Below are 26378 nucleotides of genomic sequence, written 5' to 3' on the forward strand. Positions count from 1 at the left end.
AATCTTTTTAAAATCGATGTAGGTACATAAAGATGCCACATTGGCCATAAACGCGATGGCCGAACTCTCCACTCTACTACTACGTCTACTCGAGAAATTTAATTATTTCATTTCTCCCCTATTGTAAGAAAACATATGGCGGTGACTTCCCCCACTCCTTGCGCGGAGAACGGAGTGACCTGACACAAGTTTATGAGCTCTACTTAATTCCTCTCTTGGTATGTAAATGATAAAGCGCTAGGAGCTGCAATACGTGAAGATTACGAGATGTGATTTCAATGTAACCGCCTCTAGCCGCCTCTGGAGTTGCCCTCATTGCACCGGAGGCACGCAGTATATTGTCCTTGCCCCGAATGACCGGACTAGCTGATGTCTTACACATTAGGACAGGTTTATTTCTTTTTAAACACCATCGTTAGCATCCTATATCTTATAAAACAAAGTCGCTTTTCGTGTCTGCCTGTTGTTTCTAACTTTTCTTCTTCTAAACCACCCAACGGATTTTGATGCGGTCTTCACCATTAAGTCGAGTGTTTTTCGTAGAAGGTTTATATATAGTTTATTATTTGTACATTCTTATGTAAATTAACATAAATACGATAAATGTGTATAAAGTCCTACCCGTTGAGACACTTTCGCGCATGCGCTGCTCTAATGGTAAGTACTACATGAAAAAAATGTACTGGAGTATTGTTCCTCTTAATAAGATCTACAAAAAAGTCCGCGAGAGCATATTCGTATCTTTTAAGAATAACGTGATCATTTTTCTGTCTAAAAATAATAATCTCAATATATTTTTTATTGTGAGGGATATTTTTCCATAATGGTATTAATCCTTATCCTTTAAAATACTTTATTAATTTTCTACATTAAACGAAGATAAAATTTGCTTTTTACAATATTTCGAAATCGCCTGCCTTACACGCATCGGTGGTTCAGTGGTAGAATGCTCGCCTGCCACGCGGGCGGCCCGGCTTCGATTCCCGGCACATGCATTCTATTTAATTTTCGCCACAGGCAGCCACGTCGTGCTTGCTTTTCATCAGGGACAGAATACCCCCTTCAGTATTAACCACAAGCTCGAAAAAAAAAAAACCCCGCTGCCTCTATAGCAACGAAGATTTAGTTAGATACGTTTGCACGTATTGGATAATTGGAGTTGAATGTATTATTTAAGCGCGATATATTTGGTTTCACATTTTTGTAGTAGTTATTAGTAGGTAGGTTTTTGTTTATAATTTCTTCCGTTTAAAAATAGTCATTTAACTATCTAAAAATAGTCATTTAAATATATTTTAATAAGTACTTGAAAAGATTAGTAGCACAGATTTAAAATTACGGTACCTACTAAAAATTCCTTGCTGTGTAAAACAATTGGAAAATCCTTATTGAAACTACAAAAATGCGGGTTGCATTAGGGTTTAATTAATTTTCACATTATCTTAAGTGCTTTGCAAACATACATTACATGAATAATCCAGTAGTTAAAGCGGGCGAAGCCGCAAGAGGGTCGCTAGTTTATTTATAAAGGCTGGATTTATTATTTAATATAATAAAATATGAAAGAGTTTCCTTACGATAAAAAAGCCGCCTAAGCTACCTAAGGGACAGGTGAATGCGCTTAACTAAAGATGTTCGTGTTGCAAACACTTAGAATGCACGTAACCGTTATACAACGCGCGCCGGTCAGCGGTCAGCGGGCTAAACTAGTTCGGACGCGGTTTCGGCTGACCTTAAATGGTCGACCCCGATTGTCGTAACTGTTGGTTTCTCGAGCTTAGCTTGTTAGATGTCTTGTTATATTATTGTTTACAATGGGAACACTCTGTTCCCATCTTAACACTAGGCCTTTTGCTTAACCAGCTCGAAAGCGGCAGATGTGTGATTATACAAAACTATTAGCAATGAAACGAATTTTTTGGTTATTTAGTGTTTCTACTTCTCTGTTTTATAGTGGAACAACATCATGACGTCCTGTGTTCTTTTTTCTGTCCATTAAACTACGTTGTTGAAATTTTTAAATGAATGGTAAAAGGCAGGCGAAAATAGCAATTTTGACATTTAATTAAAATTAAAATACTAAGTAATGGTAACTTCAAATTATAGAAAAAAAAATAAATAAAAAAAATACAGTCGAATTGATAACCTCCTTTTCTTACAGAAGTCGGTTAAAAATCGATGTATTATAATACAGGTAGAAGATGAAAATCAATCGCTTCTTGCTTATCAACTAAGTTCAGAACTCGACAACATTGTTGTTACAATCAATTTTATGGAGGCGGGTCGTAAACGAACAAAATTTGTTCAATACAGTACAGCGTGAGTAGGAACATGCAAGTACTTTATTATGGCTCGACTTGGAGGTTATTTCAAAGAGACATACGCAAGGGGGTCAAAAAACTACTCAACTGTATTGAAATATGTGACAGCGTTTATAACGACATATATTTTCATGAACTCTTGTTGCAAATGTGCTTGCCAGATTAATTTAGTTATTTTAAAAATTAAATTATATATTTTTTGTTCATTTTCTATTAGTTTATAAAGTTGTAAAATATTTTTTGTGATGTTACTTTATGCTTATTTTGATTAGATTTCTTTTTATTGATTTTGACTATCCCGAACTGAACTTGGAAACCTGTCGCTAAGATACTTCCGTTCCTCACTTTTCGCCGAATTCTATGTATTTAGTGCTGGTGGTACTCAACACCGCCTTAAAACTTTGAAAGGTTATTATAATATAATATTGAGTAAAATATATTAATTATTAACGCTAGCATGACGTAGATGGAGTGTCACCACGTGTCAACTGTAAGCTGGCCTTAATTAGAGATGTATCACTAGGTCTTCTATCTATGCCATAGAACGCAAATGATGCGAGAAAATAAATAAAATCGCGTGGTTTAAATCACACGAGGATGCTGACAATAATATAATTAGTAACTAATGCATAAAAAAAATGGCTTCATTGGCTAGAACTATTACCTGGACTATTATCAAGAGGAGAGCTACATTACAAAGCGTTTGATTAAAGAATTAAGAGAAAGGGAACACCAGTTCCTCACACCGGCACGATCTAGATCAGGGTTGCGACATATTTGAATATAACGAGATTATCATATTTAGGTGGTCGTATGACCTTCTATAAAGTTTGCATATTAAATTTATGCGGTTTTTTATAAAGCTTATAGGAAGTCGAAATTATTTTATGAAGTAATTTAAAAAATATGTTAAATTAAAGTTTCAGAGTTTTAAATTATAAATTATTTAATTAATTGTTATACTTATGTATATAAAGATATTAATACATCATACAATATTGTTGGTGTTTTTGCACACCCCTAATATAATGGTTTGCAGTCAAATCGCGCGTGTGTGTCAATGAACTTGTGCTCTGCGACGGCGGCGTCTTGTTTAGTACGTAACACATGAATATTGTGTATTAAAGTGCTTCTTTTTGTCCCTCTTTAACCGACTGCATTGGCATGCCCTACAGGATTGTCAGACATAGACATTGAAAACAAATTATATAAATTACATTTTTTTTAGATTATATGAATAGTTTCCTTATTTGGAAGTTAACTTGTCGGGTTTTTTTTTGTTTTAAAAAAATATCTGCTGTCCTCAAACTAACAGCGAATTCTAAGGCCGTATTTAAGCTAACGTAAATAATTACATACAGTTCAATAAAGTTTATTACTAAATAATATATAAAAACTCTTAATCTATTTCCGACATTAACTTCCGCCACTCAAACACGCAACGCCTCTAAAATTTCCCCGGAAAGTGGGGAACGGAGTGTCTTAACACTAATCTTAACCTATTTCATGTGATTAAGAAGCAAACGAAAATGCAGTAGGTATTGGTAACTCTATAAGAACTGTGGAGAGTGGCAGCAGAGTGGTCTTATCTTTTAACGATCGATCTCATATAAATATTTGTATAGTAGGTACTTAGATAAATAAAATAATTTTAGTTGTTATGTTTTCTAGTGTCTTCTTTTCGTTTCCACCACTCTATTGAGCGCAATGACTCCTGAACTCTCCGAGTCTTGGTGGTAGGTAGGTAATATATATTTAGGTGATGTTATTCAATAATATACCTACTTCATTTTACCAGCTCAGTAGAACAAAAATAACATATGCTTATGATGATGATGAAATTATATAGTCAGTCAGTCTTTCGATAAATAGACTATATATTAGTAGAGAGTGTATTGTACACACTGTACACTATCGTATCGATATAGCGATAAGCTATAAGTGCTATTAAATTATTAAATATCTTTTAACCTTGAATGTTTATTATTCTTTTTAAGAGTTGATAAGGAAAGGGAATTTTATGTTTATTTGAATTGTAATCAATCAAATATTAAAGTTTACTTTTTTGTTTGTCTTTAAGAGGTATTACTCCATAAGAAAACATCAAATATCCGATGTTAAGTATGTTTTTTTTATTTCTATATTATTCTATCGTATTTTAACCTACTTTCATACGAAGAAATAATAAACTTTTTATATTGTCAATACATAACTCAATTCCCATCGTCATTTGTTGTCATCTCGTTTCACCATTCTTCTAGAGTTCTTGATATCAATTGTTATAATTATGACTGTTTGTTTCCAGTTGATATTTCCGGTATTGTTTCTTTTGTCTTTTAACCGATAGGCGAAATATGTGTTCATGGTTTGATTCCCACTCAATAATTTACTAGGTTTTTTTTTCTACTTATTTTGTACAAGGTGTTAGTTAACGCCACTAATGTCTTCCACCAGATTTGCTCTGGATATAATAAATAAAAATGAATATAGGAAACGTTTGAAGAATTACAAATTTATATAACTAATTAATAACTTCCAAATTTGTTAAGGAAAAATGTTATTTTCAAGAAAGCATCCGTAAATACATTTAAAAAATAAACTTATGATTTATGAGATATATTTATACTTGTATGTTTGTATTTGTATTAAATGGTATACATACATTCTGACGTTACCCTCGAAACCTCGTGAGCTTCCGTCCGTAACACGCTGCTACCGTGATTGATGAGGATTGCTCAGCACACGTATACAATTAATAATTTTGCAGCGAGGGCGATAATAGAGTTCATAGCGCGTCACGAGTTTTGATAGATTTTAAAATAATTGTTAAATTTAGAATTAGTAGAATGAGGTCCTTGCGGCCTTTTGAATGAAATTATCTCCTTTTTTTATTCTGGTAAGATGAACTGAGATGTTAGGATGTGCCTCTCATTACCCATAGATGTGAATTCGGATGGAAATTATAGAACCGTGTCTTATTATTTTTATGGTTTCTCGCTCTTTTCCGTGTGCAGAACGTGCTGTGTGCGGCAGAGTGGGTAAGCGTAGGGAATCTGGGTTCCCGTGCTAATACGCTCCATTCTCATTATGATACTTCTATTTTCCACTTCCTGGAGAATTCTCGAGGCATTGCATGTGAAGTGGCGACCCCAATGTCGCACTTTACGTTGTAGGCAGAGCGAGGAAATGGAAATATTAAATTTATTTCATTCCCCAAGGGGGAATCTAACCCACAACCGTCACGCTTAAAGTCGCATACTTATGCTCCTTCGTCACGACGGCCTCTAAGTCGAGTGTAGTGTCTTGACACTATTTGTCCATCCCACTATACGACGCATAAAGATTAATCATTTGAAGTGTTCATATTCAAATTGTTTTTGTTTCCTCTAAATTGATTCTTATACCCTGAATATAGGACTCTCTTACTTGTATAATGCAAAATTTGTGCAAATCTCAAATATTTTTTAAATAAACATGTGTATAAATAATGTTATCGATTTTTTGTAATGTAAACCTTGAAGTGAACACTCGCTATTTGCAATATTTTTTTTAATTAATACTAAAGTTAATATCCATTATTTCCTTATCTATGCAATGTAAAAACCTCAATATAATCTGATGGATTTTTACAAGGCTGAAAGCAAGAATGATCGTCTATTGATAATAGTATTAAATGGTTCCCTCTGCCTACCCTGCTGTATTGGCGGTGGTAATCTTGATAGTTCAATATGGTATGATAAGGACGTTGTTACACCGTGCTTTGTCTTGCCAGTGCTAGGGGAAATAAAAATAATTAGTTATTCCTAATTGAGATTGAACCCGCACTTATCTTTTTAGAAATCGGTTGCTATCCCACTGCGCCGCAACGGCCTGGATGTTTATTTTCTCATATGTACTTTGCTTTGTCATAACGGTAATATACATTAGATTTTGGAAAGTAGTTCTAAATACGATGCAATGCTCTTGTTGGAATGCATCTTATACGCTCAGTGTTTACAGTTATCGTTTAATTAGGACTTGTATGAACATGTCACTTAGTTCAGTCTACCTTATATCTATGAACTTGTAGTAATATTTTTTTAAATATTTTTCAATAGGTTTTTTAGCTTGACAATGGAGACTTGTAAAAAATTATTTCTTTGTGTCGCTTTCCGGCAAATTAGATTACTTTCATCATTTTTTCTTTTCAGAGGGAGAAGACTTAGTTTCCATTAAGATACTTCCATTTCCCACTATTCGCCGATTTTTAACGCATTGCGATGGTGGCACTCAACACGTTTATCCTCGTTATCAGAGGGAGAAAATAAAAATAATAAATATTTCATTCTCATGAGTTGGAATTGAATCCATCATTCACTCAGCATCATGTATATTAGAGTGTAGAGTCGCACGCTTGTGGCCCTGAGCCACTGCTGGCCACCTACTGACCTAGTTATTTAAGTAAGTATTAAAGTTTATTAGAATAACCTAAGAACATTAAAATTTTAAATTAAAACAATTGCGTGCAAGCCAGCTAGAGGCGTCAGAATATTATATTTCTACTATGTATGAAATCAATTAACGTTAAATATTGCAATCAGGTACTTACCTGATAAACAGGAAAGGAGGTTTCCCCAATCATTATAGATACGGTGTTTGTGAGTTCAATCGCCACTCGGGGATAATGAAGACAAATCATGGCGTTGATTCCTGTCACTCAACACTCGATTAATTATTTTCAAATTGTCTCTAATTCGCTCGTAACACCAAGTACGCAGTGTCTTGACTAGATAAGAGACTATTTGGTGATGTTGCTTATTAGTTTATTGATTAGTTTAGCATTTAGAATCAACACGAGCCATTTTTTGCAGTGCCATTACAAAATTAAATAGCAATTGGTCCAATTTTCTATTGAGTCAGTTGTTTCGTAATTTACTTCAACTATTTATAACTTGTTTATTCTATTCACTGCAATGATTATTAATATTAAATTATGGTGTAGATGCCTAATGTGAGTGGCCAGGTAGCTCCTATTAATCGATCTAGTAAAGCGCGTGATACTTAGATTTAGGACAGAAAAAGCTTCGTTATTTTTTGTTTGGTTAAATCTCAGGAACTAAGGAATCGAAATTTTTTTATTAAAATTCTTTTCGCGTTGCATATTTTATTTATCAAGTTGAGATCAGTCGTGGCGCAGGGGTACAAAGTGTCACTGTAAACGCGACTGGTTGTGGGTTCGATCCTCACTCGTGGAAATGAATATTTCCATTTGTTCGCTCTGGTGTCCAAGCAAATCGCGGCGCTGAGTTCCGCCACTCAACACGCAATGCCTTCAAAATTCGGCGAAAAATGGGAAACGGAGTATCTTAACGTTAGGTTCTCTCTGCCTACCCTATTGTGCGCGGGATACAGCTGAAATTCATCGAGATTACATCACTTTGTTTGGTGAACTTCGATATCACTGATCTATTTCCACGTGACACGAAGAAGTATAAATAACATCAAGTAGTTTAGAAAACACCAGTTTTTCACATCCATTCGTACAAAGGTAGTCGTGGCGAGGTGGCACAAGGGCGTGACTGAAAACGGAAAGGTTGTCGGTTCGATTCTCACTTGGGAAAATATTTAATATTTTCGTTTTCGCCCTCTGGTAACGAGACAGTGCGTTATTGAGGTTCGCCACCCAACACGCAATCCCTCAGAATTCGGCAGAAAGTGGGGAATGGAGTGCCTTAACACTAGGTTCCAAGGTTCCCTCTGTAAAAATATAATTTATAAATTTCCAAAACTTTCCGTAAAAATATCAAAAATGTAAAACACGGCACGATTAGGTGAAATAATATCATCATGCGACAAGTTAAATGTAACACATGTGTCACGACTCACGACCGGCCGATATCAAACTTGCAAGAATTTTAATTATCTATGTATGTATGTCTATAACTTTTAGTTTTTATGGAGAAAATAGGTATGGCTCAGTGCGCGCGTACTGGAAGCGACGGTTGTTAGTTCGATTGCTATCTGGGGGAATGAATTATTTTCATTTTCTCGCTCTGCTACGTGATTAAGCGTAATTTTGTCTTAACAGTAGGTTATTCTGTCCACCCGGCTGTATTCGGGAATCAGTACAGAAGTTGAAAGTAAGTGCTACTTTAGTGCTACTTTGTTGTTTGTGTATTCCGCAAAATGGCTTAAATAATTAAAAAAAAATATTGCAAAATTAAATACAAATATGTATATTCTACATGCTGCATGCATGCTCCTTTTTGCTGTAAAAATAGGTAATTTTTGTTAATGAACGATAACTTGCAAGTACTTTGAAAATAATTATGTACTAGTGTCGTTTAAGTATAATATCGAGAACGGTATTAAATGAGGATTGCGATAAAATATTATAATTCTTAACACGCCGGAAGTTTTCATTTTCCCCCCTTTCATTTACATATCACATGCACGAACACTACAAAGGAAATATAATCTGACAAATCAGCTGCTGTTTCAAGCACAAATATGTAAATCAAAATGATAAATTACAACCCAGAGTTTGTGCTATAGAAAAGCGATATTCAACGGTATAGCTCGAGAAGTGGGTAGAAAGCTGAGTGTTGTCACCGAAAAGATACTTTATGCACCAATAGAACAGATGGAATCGCAAAATGCGTGAATGAGTCTTTACTTACTTGGCTCTAAAACAATTGTCGTTGAGCCATTTGTCACCGCCAGTCAGCGCCCACATTTTGCGGCGGTTTATTTAACAAAGAAAGTCAACGTCGCGTCACGCTCGAGACTGGTAACATTGAACGCAGGTACAGTGGGAAATTGAAATGTTTGAAGTGATATAAGCTTTTTTCGATAAATGGACTATCCAACCCAAGATGAATGTTCCAATTAAAACCATGGGTTCCTAAGATTAACTAAACCCAAACATATTCCTAAAATACCACATTGTAAAAATACAAAAAAGGTGAACTAGTCGTTTTCAGGTTCCCTCACAAATAGTTTCTCGCACGAGCGTCCTCGGTCAACAACCGGCGCGGCGCGGCGGTGACGGTCGCCCGACGGTTGCGGATTTTTTGCCCTCTCCCCAAAGAGTATTCATCAATTCATCAATTTCGATTAACTTTTTTGTTTTTAAAACGCTGTTTTTTTGTTAATTGATATGTTTTTTGAGTATAATGTGTTATTTAAATAAAATATTAAGTTTGTTACATAAACTATGAATAGTAATTCACAATTAATATAATTATATGACAACCAAAGGGACACTTTGAAGGGAGGGACGTGAGAAAGTTACAGGCACGCCGCCAGGCACAAAGCGGTGGACGTGAAAGGCTATACGAGAAAGCAATTTGATGAGGGTTAACGGACAGATTGTATTTACATATTGTGAAATATATACCGTGTATGCAGTAGTTTCACGCCTTTTCCCGTTTATGTATAATGTGTTCTGATATAATAATGAAATGTCTTTTTTTTTCTGTAACTGAACTTGTATTATTTAATTGAAAGCTAGCCTAACTTATGTCATATATGATTATTTTTCCATTTTACACAAAAATATTACAAAAATAAGTTTATATATTTATTTATATTAATGTCAGTTTTGTACTGTGTTCATGTTATGTATTATTTTTTGTATTTGTATATATATATAAAACAAAATCGATCACAGTAGAACACCGGCTACTAGCAGTCGCGTCACGCTGCGTCACAAAAAAGATAACCATACAAAAAAGTTATTTATGCCTTTGTTTGTTTCGTACATTAAAGTCATAAGGAAAGAAAGACACGGTAACCACCACCCTCGGTACCCTTATATCAGGCATGCGTGACGAGCTTGCCTTAAAAACGTAAAGTCCCTGTTGGGTCAAGCCTGACTGCTGATATCACAGTTGTTGCGCATGTAAAACAGTGATTTCTCAAAAGACTTGCTATGGCTGCTGTCTACGCGGCTACGCCTGCTTGAACTATAAATATTTTCGCGTCGGTCATACTCATACTATGCCGCCCGAAGGCTAGGTCATTTCGAATCGGTGACATCTTCTTAATTATTTATTAGAATGTTATACAGTAAACTATAATTGAAATGCTAAATGTGAGTATTTGTTTTATTTCTTGTATGTCTGTCTGTATGTATGGTCACGCTAATCTTCTTTTTTCACTTAACTTAATTCAAAATCGGTTGATTAAAAAAAAGTTATCTGCATTTGAATGAACACAAGGCATGAGTTTGCCTGCAAATATATAGCAATCCATATCTATACTTATACCGCATGATAAATCTGTGTTTGTTTGTGATTAATCTGTATTTTTAACCGACTTTCAAAACAAGAAGGAGGAGGCTCTCAATTAAGTATTTTCGATTCGATATTCGATTCATTTATTCGATTAATTATTTTGGATTCGATTTCGATATTGGATTATTCGATTTGATTTCGGTATGTTTATTGTATTGTATTGTATTTATGTATATTGTATTGTATGTTTTGTAATATGCAATCATTACAGTTATTTTACAAAGAATCAAATAATAATTTATTTGATTCTTATAATCATCTATAATAGATGTTATTATAAATCATAATTGTTACAGTAAATGATGTTTAGTGTTTTTACATTGTTTGCGTGTGCATTTGTGTTTGGTTGTCGTTGCTATGGCGCCTCCGTGCGATAACGGGTGACTCAACTAATTACAATCTTTGTAAAGTTGTACGTTTGCAACCATTATACGTTAAATATTATACATTTTAAATGAATAATAAAATTAATTAGGTTTATTTTTATAATTATAGCAATAGATATTTCATTTGTTAATCAAAATCCTCCTATAAAATAATACTTTTTAATAACAATGTGATCGATAACTTTTATTTAGAGTAACAATAGCCTTAATAATATGTAAATGTATGCGAAAAGACTATTTTGAAACTTTGATTGCGTATCTGGCATTTTCTTAAGTGTAACTACGTAATTTTTGCATCAAATGAGATAAAATTTACCTACTTAATAGGCAAAAGATGTAAGATAGAGTTAAAGAGAGAGAGAGCTAGAGCGAGGTAAGAGTTAAGCACACTATATTCGAGATATTCCGATGTATCCTGTACATAGTAGGGTAGGCAGAAGGAAATTGTGAAACTAGTGTTAAGACACTCCGGTCCCATTAAGACACTTTCAAATAGTGGAACTCAAAGCGACTTTGACAAAAAATCTAATAATTCTAAATCTAAAAATTTGATAAAAAATCTCAAATAGTTGATTCCCTCAAGTGGAAATCGAACCGTTGCGTTGCGTTTACAGTCGCAACCTTGTGTTCCTGCGCCACGATGGTTTCATATATAGGCCTAGGGCATTCCGACGCGTTTTACCATAATTGATTTAACAATTAAAATAGATCCTCCAATCCGAGTAAAGCTAATTACGAATTAACTCAATAATTATGTCCGTAGTATAATGTAGTTCTAGTTTCCCTCTAAATTAATTTTTTTAATATTTAACTGCTGTAATGTTATACGCGATGAGTGCCTACATATAAACATTACCTTATTTCTGTCATATTATAGTTAGAAAAACACATTTTCTTGTATTTATGTCAATAGTTTCTCAGTTTAGAATGAATGTGTTATAAATTGCAAGTTTCTTCAAAGTAATTATAGGGAACTTCGTATATTGAGATGTTTTATTAGCATGTAAATTATAATATCTAGAATGGTAATATAGAAAACTTTTCTAAAAGAAAAGAGAACAGTGTCTGTAAATGAATGGTGATGGATTTGAGCCTGGCACGCGAATGATTTATTTCCATTTTACTAATACGATCTTATTCAATAAATTATTGAATAAGATCGTATAAGTAAAATGATGACCCGCCTCTACTGTAACGCTTACGCAAATACACGCGAAGGTCGCTACGAATGATATAATGGGTACAATTAAGCAGATTGTACTCTCCAAACGCAATGCCTCAAACTTAATTGCATCCTTTTGGTCGGTTATTTCATACTTCTTATGCAAATTCTAGACGATGCAACGCTACTATTATTTAACTTGCGTACTACTAGCTGGGTTCACTTTGAAATTATTAACGTGATGCTTTATAGGCTATAGCATTCCTCGGTTAATGGACTGTCCAATGGGTAGTTTCCGAGATTAGCGTCTTCAACCAAACAAACTCTTAAGCTAGACGATGTTACGCTGTTATTATTTAATGTTATAATAATTACAGCTATAATAGTGGGTACTGTTAGTTAAACAGCAGTTTAAAATGATTTCGTCTGTCTGTTTCAGATGATGTAAGGCGGCACGGACCTGCATATTGGTGGCAACATTTCATATTATAGTCTTCCATTGCTGCTGTATTTTAAAAGTAAGTTTTCAGTGTATAATGTTCTAACACCTCGTGTATAAAAGTTATTAGTACGGGTTCTAATCCTAATTCTTAAAAAAATTATGATGATGTTGGTTTCCTTTGCTCCATTCATAATTGGAGTACATATAGACCGCAATTATTGTATTTGTAGACGCAAAAAAAAGGTAAATATAAAAAAGAAAACAAATTATTAAAATAAAAGAAAAAATTAAGATTAATACTTTATTATAATAATTTGATGCTTAAAAATGTAGTTTTTTTTCCAATTTTTTGCTACCTCTACCATTTTAAAATATCTGAAATGGCTGTTTTATATGTAAATTTTCCTTTGTGTGTTTTGATCTTTTAAAAATAATCAGCTTAAGCTTAAGCCGGCCGATTACGACGTCATTAAAGTTACATGTCCTCCAGCTGTGATAAGCTATCAGCGCCGGCTTAAAGGGCTATTGGCCATTTTGACACACCTTTATCTCTCTGGGAAATCCTGGCTGATATCAATTTTATTATATTAGTATATTTGGATATTTATATTCTATTAATCAGTAGCTATTAAAGGTTACTGATAGACTTATCATTTCTTAAACAAAAGTTATACGTATTTTAATTCGTGTTTTCTGGGTTATTACCCAGATATTATTAGATATTATTTTATCAATAAAAAATTACAATAAAAATAACATTTCTTGTCGGCTCTCTCTTCTCAGCAGAACTGCCTTCGTAGCCAATCATTCGATGATGACATGATATGTATAAAATTATACTATGTTTAACATTTTTTATATAAAATACTGGATGCTAAGTACCTTCCTCCTCTCCGTGACTGTTGTCCCACTGCGCCATGGCAGTCCCAAAGAATATTATATATTTATTTTTATTTTTTCTTATTACCGTTAGCAAACCGACAACAATAATATTTTCAGTAATTTTATATTGCACCACAAAATGAACGCACCGAACCCAATTTCTTATCGCTACAATTAAAAATATCTAAATGTACTGAACAATCAATTTCCTTTTCAGGCTAACGACGTCTGCCGATATGAGCCCGATCCGCCTGTATCGACACCGCAGCGACGATAACGCCGAATTAATAGTTCCGCCGCTTTACTTATCCACTTAGTTAGTTAGTTAGTGAGATAGTGTGACAGTGACAGTGTGGTGCTAGTGTTAGTGCTATAGTGTTATAGTGCTATAGGAGTCGGTACAAACCGGCTGAATAACCGATGTTGGAGTCATGGCGTTCATGACGAAGAAAAAGAGATATAAATTTGAAGTACAGTGTTGCTTGGAGGAGCTCACGGAGGTGCCATTTGTGTCGGCCGTTCTGTTCGCCAAGGTGCGGTTGCTGGACGGCGGCAATTTCCAGGATCATTCTACCAGGTAGATTGTCAGATTTTGAGTTTTTTTTTTGCAGTACGTTCGAGTAGTCGTCGTAGGTCGCCACCCTCGGGAAGGAAGTAATCAAATGTATAAGAAATCCTAAAATCCAATGGAACCTAGATCGTACAGTAGACCTTTTAATAATCTTATTCAAAGAAGATACGTATCTACGTACGAATCATCGTATAAGGTTATGTTTGTAAAGTTAAATATCAAATATTTCCAGGTTATTAACTGTTATTATTAAATAGTCTCTGGTCATGAGGGTGTACGTAGGATACATCCTGTATTCCCTTTACTTAAAATAAAATATAAAACTTTATTCAGGTGCAATTAATCAGTGTGGAACGGAAGAAATTCTGTAGTCAAAATTTAATTAAATATCACTCAGATGAACGTATTATGCGGTTTTATTAAATTTTATATTATACATTTTAAATGAAACTCTAACCGGATTAATTGCGTATATTAAGTATTATACATTTTTGGATAGCTCACTTTTTGAACACTGCAGTAGGCCGTGGTCACGTGTAGAATTACTAGATACTATGAAATGTTTAAAATGTCGGGTTAAAGTATCCCAATATAATGTGCTATAATAGGTCCCACCACGCCCGATCGCCCTTCAGGGTCGCTTTGTCTTGTCTTGCCAGAGCCTGGGTATTACCGATTTCCAATTCCAGTACCGAGGATCAAACCTAGACTCATTGCATTTATAATTGTCTTAACGGAATTTTGTGATTGTCTTAACGGAAAAGAAACAAAATGTGGGTAAAAATGCTAAGCATTTTATAAAAGTGGACGCAATCATCTCTCTTTGGGAAGTACACGCACGCGGACTGCAGGAAGAAAATAGTCCACCTATTATTATTGTAGTTCATGCGATAATGGATGCGCTAACAATTGCCTTCAATCTATTACCTTTTTTTTCTATAAGTGTATTTATGTATCTTTTGAATGAAGGCATTTTTGTTATTCGAAGGTTTCTCATGGCCTCGCTAATTAATGTGACTCAAACACGTGTAAACACTTGTCATGAGGTGAGAATTTCATATTGGTCGCTTATAATATGATTATTGTATTTCCTCGAGTGGGAATCGAACCCTTAACCTAACCAGTCACACGCTTGTGTCCTGCGCCACAACTGGCCTCACATGCATTAAGTCGTAAACGGATGTAGTTCAAGTAACGTCGCCGGGGTGTGGGTTCCGATCGCAGGAAGCGCTGCAGTTATTCAATCTAACAGCTTAGAACGTTCTTGGCCATGTCACTGATATAACTAACTGGTGGTTATTTGTTTTGTTTTTTATACCTGTTTTTTTTGTTATAAATACTTTTTATTTTGCTTTTATAGATCAGTTTTTTAATATTTTGATCTATTTTTTTCTTTGTTTTTTTTTCGCTTTAATATTGCGGATCGCCTAATTAAAATGAATGGTTTATATTTATAAGCTCATATTTAAATAGATAGATTATAAGTTCCGTTACTCAATAAACATAACATTATTATTATTACAATAATCATCTTAATTACATTTAAGTTGTTTATCAATTATCATTGAACGATAGAGAAACTGTAAAGCAACCTTAACAAAGGAAATTCTTAATTTCTCAGTACATTAGCACTTATCATTTTAGATAAGATATCTGTCACATTGGTTATCAGTATTATGTTTTTAAGGATCAATTTTATATTGATATATTTTCATTTTTATTTTAGGATTACACTGTATCCTGCTTATAACAGGATAGGTAGAGAAACCCTAGTGTTGAGAAACACCGTTCCACACTTATCAAATTATTTCAAAACAATGTTTGTCGAGAGGCGGAACACACCGCTGCGCCGCCTTGTGAACCCACGTTCTGTTGCTGTACTGTGCCGGTACACAAACGTGCAACTGTAAAGGGCACAGGTTGCGGGTTCGATTCCCACTCGAGAATATTAAATATTTAATATTATCACTCCACACGAAATGCCGCCTCAATTCGGCAGTGGTGTTGAGTGATGTGAAGTGTTAGGTTCCCATTTGGTGGGGGATATAGGTGAAGCAAATAAAACCCTATTTTTAATTATTAGCACATATGGATTAATTAATTTCTATACTCCGCGTGCATTGTGATTTATCCAAATGAAATCCAAGTGATTTCTGTATTTTCTATTGCTAGCAAGCGAAAATGTTTATCGGACATGTCGCATTGTTTAGTCTACGCCTTATTTGCTTTACGTCATTGTTGTCATACTATACGCGCAAATAACATATACATATATATTATATTAAAATAGTGTATTTTTGATAATTTTTAATTTATTATGAATATAATAAGCTAATTCTTATTGATCAACAGTTGAAATCGGAACTTAATTTTATTTGACCCTGTTGCGAGCAAAAACAATTGAACAGATTTAGATGAAACTTAAAAGTAATGTAGCTTATACATCGGAATAACACATAGGCTAACATATGTGTGAAATAAAAAAATATATAAGTTTATTTCATTGATTTTTTTCTATAGCTTAATAAATGTCTCGATAGTTATTTTAGTCATCATAATATAGACAAACTCGAGATACTCTCGTCTGATGGGAAGTGGGTAGTTAGGGACCCCACTGGCTGCAGTGGAATGCGGGGGCGTCCGGCTCGCAGCCCTGTAATTGAAGTTCACCAGATGCATTGAATTTTCAAATTGAATTGAACACAGTGCCCGGGGAAATCCCGTAGGCGTCTAGCTGCTCAAAAATGATAAGAGATTATAGCACAAAGCCTTACTAACGCCATTCTAGATTCGAGTAAAATTAATTTTCTTAAGCTATTCTGTCTATATATTATAGCTTAGTATAGCTATGGCACATTCTATGACCGCGAGAATTGTGAGGTTATATAACATTATATATTATATGTAACTTAATAAGTGATGTTTAACATACTCGTATCTACAATATCGATGCCGGAAAGCGATTTTCCGGAAAAGATGTTTTTCTTGTTATTTGTTTTTATTTTCAATTTCTTGCCTGGACTATCTAAATTATCTAAATTGGGAACAGAGTGTCTTAACAGTAGTCCCCTCCTGTAGCCCAACCTCCTGAGTGCGTGATACAGCCTGACGCCTCCCTGCGCCACGACGGGTTCTAGACTCGACGGCTATTTAACTCAATTATAAATATAGATTTACGACTTAGCATTTACTGGACGAATGTGAACTCGGTCGATTAAAAAAGGCACTTGATTCAAGTATAAAAATAAATATTAATGAAAGGGTAGCCGCTAAAGGGTACCCGGGTGTATAAATAACACCTTACTTTAGAGTTTCGAGTCCGTTAAATGTTACTTTATTTAAGGAATTTGTAATGGAAATGAACAAACAAAAGAAGTAAAAGTAACTAAATGAAATTCTTAATATTAGAAATAGTACTCTTCTTAATAGTAGAATAGTAGTAAAGTTTGCCGTGCATGGGTACATAGATACAGAGGTGGTGTTAGAGTAGTCTAACTAAACATTTTTCTATACATATAATAGGTGTTTTTTGCGAGCAATATCAAATAAAATCCCAAATGATCAAAATTACGATGTTTAAAGTGTAAAACATCGGTATAGACAACCAAACTGAGATAACCAAACATTCTTTACACAATATACTTAAATAACATTAAATAAAAAGCAGCGGGCAATGTCGCGCAGAAACAAGCTTTACACCACACCCAGAAATTAAACTACTTTTTAAACTACACTTTGGTTCTCACTGGAAACCATCAAAGTCATCTAATGTACAGACAAAATATTTTTACTTTTTTATTATATATAGAGAATAGATAACACTCGAGGGGTTGAAATATGTAATATTTTAATTTCTTCGCCCTGGTAACGAGGCAAGCGCGACGTTTTGTTCCGCCACTCTACACGCAATGCCTCAAGAAATAGGCAGAAAGTGGGAAGCGGAAGTGGTCTTAAGAAGGAACGGAGTGTCTTATTTAAGTTCCTAGTTTTTAGGTTTCCAGATTCCTCCTGTTTACTCTGCTATGTGCGGGATACAGCGTGAAGCTGAAAAATATTTTCTTTTCGCTCTAAAAAACAGAGTGGGACCTCAAGTTCCGACTCAACACGCAGTCTCCCCAACCATAAATTGAATAGAATATTACATGTGACTATATTATGTTTCATGAACTTTTATTTATATAATTACGTATCTATTCCATACGATCTAATCCTTAATATGGAACATGTAGTTGTAGCCTCGGTATATTACTTAACTATCGGCAAAGTTTTTTTTATCATGCTCGTTGATATAACGAAGGTGAATTAATTAGGAAAGTTGGCCAAGGCGAGCGCCGCCCTGCGGAGTGCGGACTTCCCAAGGCTCGCGATGGCAGCCAGCCAGCCCGTAGCCATCATTGCGGCTATTCTTGTTCACCATAAACAAGGAAGTACCTTAATCGAGCTGTGTTTATAGTATTGTGCTATGAATGAATTATTTTAATGGTTGTCTGTATATATTAATATTTTATTTTTAGTTTTTAGATTGTGTGGCGGAATCGTTAGTACATTTCCCATTTATACCTACCTACATTCTCATAATAAGTAAGTTGTAAATAAGACATTTACAAGAGGTTATTGCTACTAGATTTAGGAAGCAAAATTGTGTGGTAAGAGATGTGATTGGAGACGTTGACCTTCGAGAACACTATATTGATGATACTGGAATAATTATACGCGAAAAGAGAATGAGGAACCCGGAGGGCATGTATGAAGAGCTGATGACAGTAAACGAGGCGAAAGTATTTCGCGCTCCGTTCCCTCTCTACTCCGCTAAGGAATAGGGAAGAGAGTGAAGCTAAAAAACCATAGCTTCATACAAAATCATTATATTTAAGAAATTATCAAATAACTTGCGACCAAACCTTATTTAATATTTTCAATGTGTTTGACAAAACATCGATTGGAAGGGAACACGAAGATTCCGTAATGCGCTATCTAACGAGTAGGCAGTAGCCATGCTTTTTTAATGACAGCCCGATGATAACCTAATGGCCTGATTAGATAAGCGGATGCATTTTTAACTTGAATTTTTTAACTGATATTTCAAGAGCGATGGCATGCTAACGACCTGTGGTAAATATTTGAATTTATTATGCATACATATATTGTTAAGTGTACTGATAATGAAATGAACCATCTACGCAACCTACTCCACTTTGCACGGTCTTTTGCGTCCTCGATGGTTAGACCATTGGCTCTCATGTCCTACATCACGACATCCAACCAGCGCTTCCTTGGGCGTCCGGGAGGTGTGTTAATGTGTCATACCAAATTTTTTAGTTATATTATTTTGACCACGCGAGTGGTGACATAAATTAAATAGGAAGAATCATTAAATATTATTTAAAGTTTTTAAATATTATTCATGTTGTTGTATCATTTGACAGAACAAAAGCTTGTTCGTGTGAAAGTAAATTGGGAAGCAGAATACTCACAGATGTTAATTAATGATTATAAGCATAGAAATCCATTTATTACCAATATAAATTAAACACTAATTGTGATTAAGTGCTGCTATCTGTTCCTCACTAAAACATTTCTTGTAATATTATTATTAAATAAGTACGGTAAACAAATATGACATGTTATAAAATGAACGTGCTATTAGTGACAGGGGCAACGACTCGGTTCACGTACTAATTAAGTAGGTCATCGTCCCCGCCGCTGGCCTAAGACATGGAAACATCTCGTTGATTGATCTGCGCTAGACTAGATTGTCGGCTTTCGAATAATCGATTGTATTCATTAACGTTTTAACTGTCGGCGGTGCGGTGATGACTGAAGCGGTGGGTGTGAGTTCAATGCCCGCTCGAGGGATTGATTACATGGAAATTATTTACATTTTCCAATTTTGTTCTGGGAAATAAAACGCGACGGTGCGTTTCGCCATTGTACATTTTTTTGTATAAGAAATATGTATCGTGAAGCTTAAGATAACTTATAAGATTCGTAAATAGGACCATTTTCCCTTTTATATATTTTTTATCTTTTCTTCTGATAAAACTCTTGCCAAACAATTTAATTTATATGACTTAAAACAGAATTTCCAATAGTAAAATCAGAATTATCGATCTTATACATGTCCTTATAGATTATTATTATATACATATGGTTGAACAGAAGCCGTTTACTGCGAAGCGGATTGAGCAGATTACAAGGTAATACGGTGTCTCGCGGTGAAAGCATGTTTGTTTATGATACCCCAGAAGTATCATTGACATACCCAGACCTCTTCCCGACCACTTTAAGATTACTTCGTAAGGAGGATTAGCTTCACTGAAATGTGTACCATCCAAACGTACACACTCCTCGAATCCTCCTTGAACCTCAAATTCGTAAAAACTCACTGGCACATCGTTCGAGGGATAGCGGACATTTCGTCGCAAATGTTGTTCTTGAGCTGTGTATTCGTCGTCGACCAGGTCCTGCTGTTGGAGGCTTCAAAATTATGCAGTTGTAGGAAGAAAAAGTTACGTAACAAGTTTGTATAGCGATCAGAATTTACTGTTACGGTTTGGGCGTACGGACGCGTCTTATTGACCTTGGACGCTCCGCAGGTTTTTGATTTAAATCATGTAAACTAAACTCAGAGAGTGCAGAACGCACACGCTGGCCCAGCTTTATATACACAATAGAACCAAAAACAAGAGGTGGCTTAACTGATTTAATTGCAGTTTGCACTATTGTTTGACAAAACTGCGTTAAATAAAACAATTATTAATAATTATTTTATATTATTTGTTATATAATAGCTGAAACTAAACTTTTCAATATAATATTAACAGTGGAATAATAATTATGTTGTTGGAATGGGCGAAGCCGCGAGTCGCTAGTATTACATAAATATAAACGTTTTCATATAATGTAACAACTCTCCATTTTGGTGTTTTCCAATATGACTTTCACGGTGTTTTTCTATTTAGCGGTGTAAAAACCAAAGGCTGTAATCAGCCTCTGTCTACTGGGGCGTAATGATGTCCGCCGTGTCAGTATCTTTGATTTCTACTTCGCTTGGTTTCTATTTCTGCTGCTTGTCGTTTTATTTTATTTATTTTTATTGTTTGTTTGTCTTAAACTACGTCTTCTAAAACAAGCATTAATCAAAACAAACAAAGTCATAGCGCGGATAAAAAGGGTAAAAAAAATAAAAATTCTAGTTTTGGGTTCGATTACATAGATAAGTGACTCTATCTTCCAAGAACAGACACAATCAAAACGCGACCAGTTACAATTTTATACAATTTTATAATAAGACAATATATGATATCTTATACCTATATAGTATTACCATATGTTTTTTTATTTCTCTTCTATCTACTTCCTCTGCAGAATCATTTTTTCAATGAAAAGTAAAAAGTGTTTCCCAGCGCTCGCGATTACACTGCGTCATCAGCTATCACGCAAGCGTTAGAGCTACAGCACTAATAGTAATCTATTAAGATTAAGTAAGCGGATATTTTCATGTGAAAGTGAAATGCTTTTGTAGCGTTTTCATCGCTTATTCTTTTCATTATTTGTTTTTTTTAATGTTTTTTTTAATTTTTTTAAGAGTCTATTGTGTTTTGTGAAACGTAACATTACTAAGTTGTTTGGTTTTGGACTTTTATTTGGATTAATGGATTATTAAGAAAATGATCTAATAATTGCATGTAGAGTTGTAAGGGAAGGCATTGCTAGTTGAATGGCGGAATTGAACGTCGTGCTTCATCTTACTAAAGCGAGGAAACGAAAACAGAATTGTAGGATTCGTACTCGCGACCATCGCATTTATTAGTCGTTGTTCCACTGGTCTGTGTGAGTTCATATAGATATACAACACACAGCGCTGGGAACTGAACCGGCAGTCAGGCGCAACGCCATCTGTGCCGCGACACATGTGCACGCAATCGTAACCCGATATCTGGGAACTGGCGCACCGGGACGAATACGCGTCTGTATGTGTACGCGCCTTTGATGATTTACGTTGGGAACGTTGGGTTATGTAGGGCCTGCCCCTAGAGTGGAGTAAGGTGGTTTATAATTTGGTTAGTTTTTATTTGGTGGAGGTTTTGTATATATTTTTTATTGTAATAGTCTTTTTAATTAGTAGAGTAGGTACATTATAGCAAATATTTGTGTGTCTGGTGTTCCGTTTCTCACTTTAACTCTAAGTCTTATCGCAAAGGCGGAGAGAGCCTAGTGTAGATACTGCACTCTCCGCTCCTTTAAAAAATAATACATATATTATATTGTGTATTCGCCATCGTATTCCACAGTCGACCATATCCACACTCTAGAGCTACTAATACAGAAGTATCAAGAAATGAGAAATCCACTCTACATTGCCTATATAGACTACCAGAAGGCTTTCGATACAGTTTCACATGACAGTATATGGCATTCACTGACAACGCAGAAGGTGGAAGATAAATATATCAAAGTTATTAAAAGCATATATGGAAAATGCAAGAGCAGAATAAAATTAGAAACAGTAGGGCCTTGGTTCCCGGTCGAAAGAGGAGTAAGACAGGGAGACCCTCTGTCACCAAAACTATTCATAGCAATACTAGAGTCGATCATAAACCAACTCGATTGGAAAAAATCCGGTTTAAAAATTAGAAACGAATACTTAAGCCACTTAAGATTTGCAGACGATCTTGTCCTGTTTTCAGAGTCAGGCTCAGAACTACAAAGCATGATAAAATCACTCAACGATGCAAGCAAAAAAATTGGTCTGGAAATGAATAAAACCAAAACCAAATTAATGACAAACAGCACAGAAATAGATATAACAGTAGAAGGAATACCGCTTAAATATACAGAACAGTATATATATCTTGGCAAACAAATTGGTTTCGAGCGAATAAGTAATGACCTAGAGGTGGAGCGACGAGTACAGCTTACGTGGAACAAATATTGGGGCTTAAAAGAAATATTTAAGAGCAAAATGTCAGTAGAAATAAAAACACATGTCCTGAACACCTGCCTTTTGCCATGCTTATTATATGCTTGCCAGACTTGGAAGTTTAATACAAAAACAAAAAGAAAAATATTAACTTGCCAAAGAGGTATTGAGCGCAGCATGCTAAGCATCAAAAAAATGCAAAAAATAAGACACACAAAAATAAGAAATGTAACAAAATCCACAGATGGGCTAGTAAAAGCACTATCACTAAAATGGAAATGGGCCGGCCATGTAGCGCGCCTACAAGACCATAGATGGACGAAAAAAGTTACAGCTTGGCCGGGACCACACGGACACCGTAGAAAAGGGAGACCCCACGCTAGGTGGGAAGACGATATAATTAAGACAGCTGGAATAAATTGGACACAAAAAGCCCAGTCAAGGGAATACTGGGCATCTTTGGAGGAGGCCTTCACCTGCACAGGGGTTCTTGCATAACATTCATAAATAACATAAATAAACAGAAAGTAAAAATATGAATAAATAAATCAAAATAATAATTTCGACAATATATATATATATATAACAAGAAGAAAAATATATAGTAAATAAAAAAAAATAAATAAATAAATATATATATAGAATAAGAAGAACTGAGAAAGTAAAATTAACAAAACTAATCAATTATATACTAACTTCAATACTAACATCTACTGAAAAAATTTTGTATTTTTATTTTATGAAATGTACTACTAACTAAGAAGCAAGAAATAAAAGGCTTTTTATTTATTTTATTTATTATTGTGTATTCGATACTTAAGATATTATCTATATATATAAAAGGACTTGTCCTCACTGACTGAGGTAAGACGCACGCATAGCCGTAACCGCTGTGCGTAGAAACGTGAAATTTAGACAGATGCTTACTTTCGTAATCTGGACATCCACTAAGAAGGGATTTTGAAAAATTTTGACCCTAAAGGGGTGAGACAGGGGTTGAAAGTTTGTATGGAAAAAAATTTAAATCGGCACCGATGTTTACAAAATTTGAAATTTAGATTTTTAAAAGTATTTAATTGAACACGTGTTTCATCGTTTTCTAGAATTGTCCCCCTAAGGGTGCAAATAAGGGATTGAAAGTTTGTATGGAAAAATCTTTAAATCGCCACCGATTTTTATAAAATTTTAAATTTAGACTCTTAAAAATATTTCAATCAAGACGTTTCGTGGTTTATTAGAATTCACCCCTAAATAAGCAAGCGAAGCTGCGCGCGTCAGCTAGTCTTCTATATAATAAAAGGACTTGTCCTCACTGACTGAGGTAAGACGCACGCACAGCCGTAACCGCTCATGGTAGAAACGTGAAATTTGGACAGATGTTTACTTTCGTAATCTGGACATCCACTAAGAAGGGATTTTGAAAAATTTTAACCCTAAAGGGGTAAAATAGGGGCTCAAAGTTTGTATGGAATAAAATTAAAATCGACACCGATTCTTATAAAATTTGAAATTTAGATTTTTAAAAGTATTTAATTGAATACGTGTTTCATAGTTTTCTAGAATTCTTCCCCTGAGGGTGCAAATAAGGGATTGAAAGTTTGTATGGACAAATTCTTAAATCGCCACCGATTTTTATAAAATTTGAAATTTAGACTCTTAAAAATATTTAATTGAACATGTGTTTCATGGTTTTCTAGAATTCACCCCCTAAGGGTGCAAATAAGGGGTTGAAAGTTTGTATGAAAAAATCTTTAAATCTTCACCGATTTTTATAAAATTTGATATTTAAACTCTTAAAAATATTTAATTGAACATGTGTTTCATGGTTTTCTAGAATTCACCCCCTAAGGGTGCAAATAAGGGGTTGAAAGTTTGTATAGAAAAATCTTTAAATCGCCACCGATTTTTATAAAATTTGAAATTTAGACTCTTAAAAATATTTCATTGAACACATGTTTCATGGGTTATTAGAATTCACCCTTAAATACGCATGTGAAGTTGCGCGCGTCCGCTAGTTACAGATATTAAAATGATGACACTATGAGTAATTGTTTAGGTAATTTTATTTACGTCGTACGGCGCCAGGCGCCTCAACACCTGCAAACGTTTCGCCGCTGTAAGATTTACGATGTTTGTTTATATTTTGTTAAATTTGAAATGCTTTGATTATTTTCTATTCGTAGTGGTCTGGATTATAAACGCGGCGGTTGTTGGTTCGATTTTCTTGAGGTTATATTCTTTATATTTTGTCGCTCTGTGATTAAAGCGCGGCGTTTAGTGCCGACAGGTGTCTAGTGTAATGGAGTGTGTTGACTCTAGGTTCACAGCCGCCCTTGTAACATGAAGATATAATATATAAAAACTGGGCAGAAATGTGGATTTATACACAATCTATAGTATGCAGGTAACTGGCTGGCGCCAGGCCCTGTCCCATATTTTCACTATATGTATAATTGTATGACATGATCATCATACACATTTTGTATATAAATTAGGAATTTTAAAAAAATAGGTACGTGACCAAATTTATAATTTTAAACCGGGTAGTTTCAGCGAAACAATTAATACTATCTCATTCTATTTGCCTTCTCCTTTGATAAATGTAGGTACTACCCAACAGTAGGTACTTCATGAGATTAGCCCGTTCAACTAAACAAACATTAAACTAGCGATCTAAGCGCGACTTTGCCTGCTTCAACTTATTGTTATATTATAGCCAAAATATACAAAATCTTAAAAAAAAAAAAAGAAACTGGAACGAACATCCATTCTCACAAACTCTTACATTTATAATATTAGTAGATTTTTTTATTCGTATGTAAATAAACTGCCACAAGGATGTCGGTCGAAGCTGTACACCATCTGTCGGCACTTCAGTTCGGCACTGTGCAAAATTCGTTAACGTTTGCCGAGTTTGTTTGACTTATTAAATATAACTAACGTTTTGGAAGTTCCTTACTCAAAATGTTATTACTAATACCCCGCTGTTCATCTGTCTGTTCATGTCACTTGATTGCATCTAATGAACTGTGGTAGTTCACACGTTGAAATTTTCACAGACGATGTATTCCGTTACTGCTATATCAACTAATGCTTAAAATTGTTTTTATAGATAATGGTACGGAACCCGGATTTCTCGTTGTATGTCACGTAAAATAGGGTAGGCAGAAGGGACCCAGTGTTAAAAAATTCCGTTCTCCTTTCTTTTAATTTTTAAAACATTCGGGGAAGAGGATAAGAAAATAGATTTTTTTTTTTGGAATGAATCTGGCGTCTTAACAAAGTGTTTGTGTATTACGTCGTCGTTTTTATTTTTAAATTAATGGGCGTGTAGAAGAAGGCTAATTACATAGATAAAGTGTCTATAAAGTAAATAAAGGAGGAGCAAACGACCTGAGGGAAATCATTAATTAGT

The 26378-nt window shown here is 34.7% G+C and overlaps 1 protein-coding gene across 3 annotated transcripts in view; it reads left to right on the top strand.

The window, feature by feature from the left end:
• LOC146534934 (uncharacterized) overlaps window positions 1-26378 on the top strand; it is a 70373-nt gene that overhangs the window by 11159 nt on the left and 32836 nt on the right. For all 3 annotated transcript variants that reach the window (XM_085192507.1, XM_085192508.1, XM_085192509.1), the window contains exons 2-3: window positions 12585-12663; window positions 13687-14046. In XM_085192507.1, the coding sequence (XP_085048633.1) occupies window positions 13901-14046 (146 nt within the window). In that variant the 5' untranslated portion in view covers window positions 12585-12663; window positions 13687-13900. The remainder of the gene's footprint in view (window positions 1-12584; window positions 12664-13686; window positions 14047-26378) is intronic.

Source organism: Heliconius melpomene, chromosome 11, assembly GCF_056956725.1.
Source record: "Heliconius melpomene rosina isolate 202511_hmr_F chromosome 11, ASM5695672v1, whole genome shotgun sequence".
NCBI lineage: Eukaryota > Metazoa > Arthropoda > Insecta > Lepidoptera > Nymphalidae > Heliconius > Heliconius melpomene.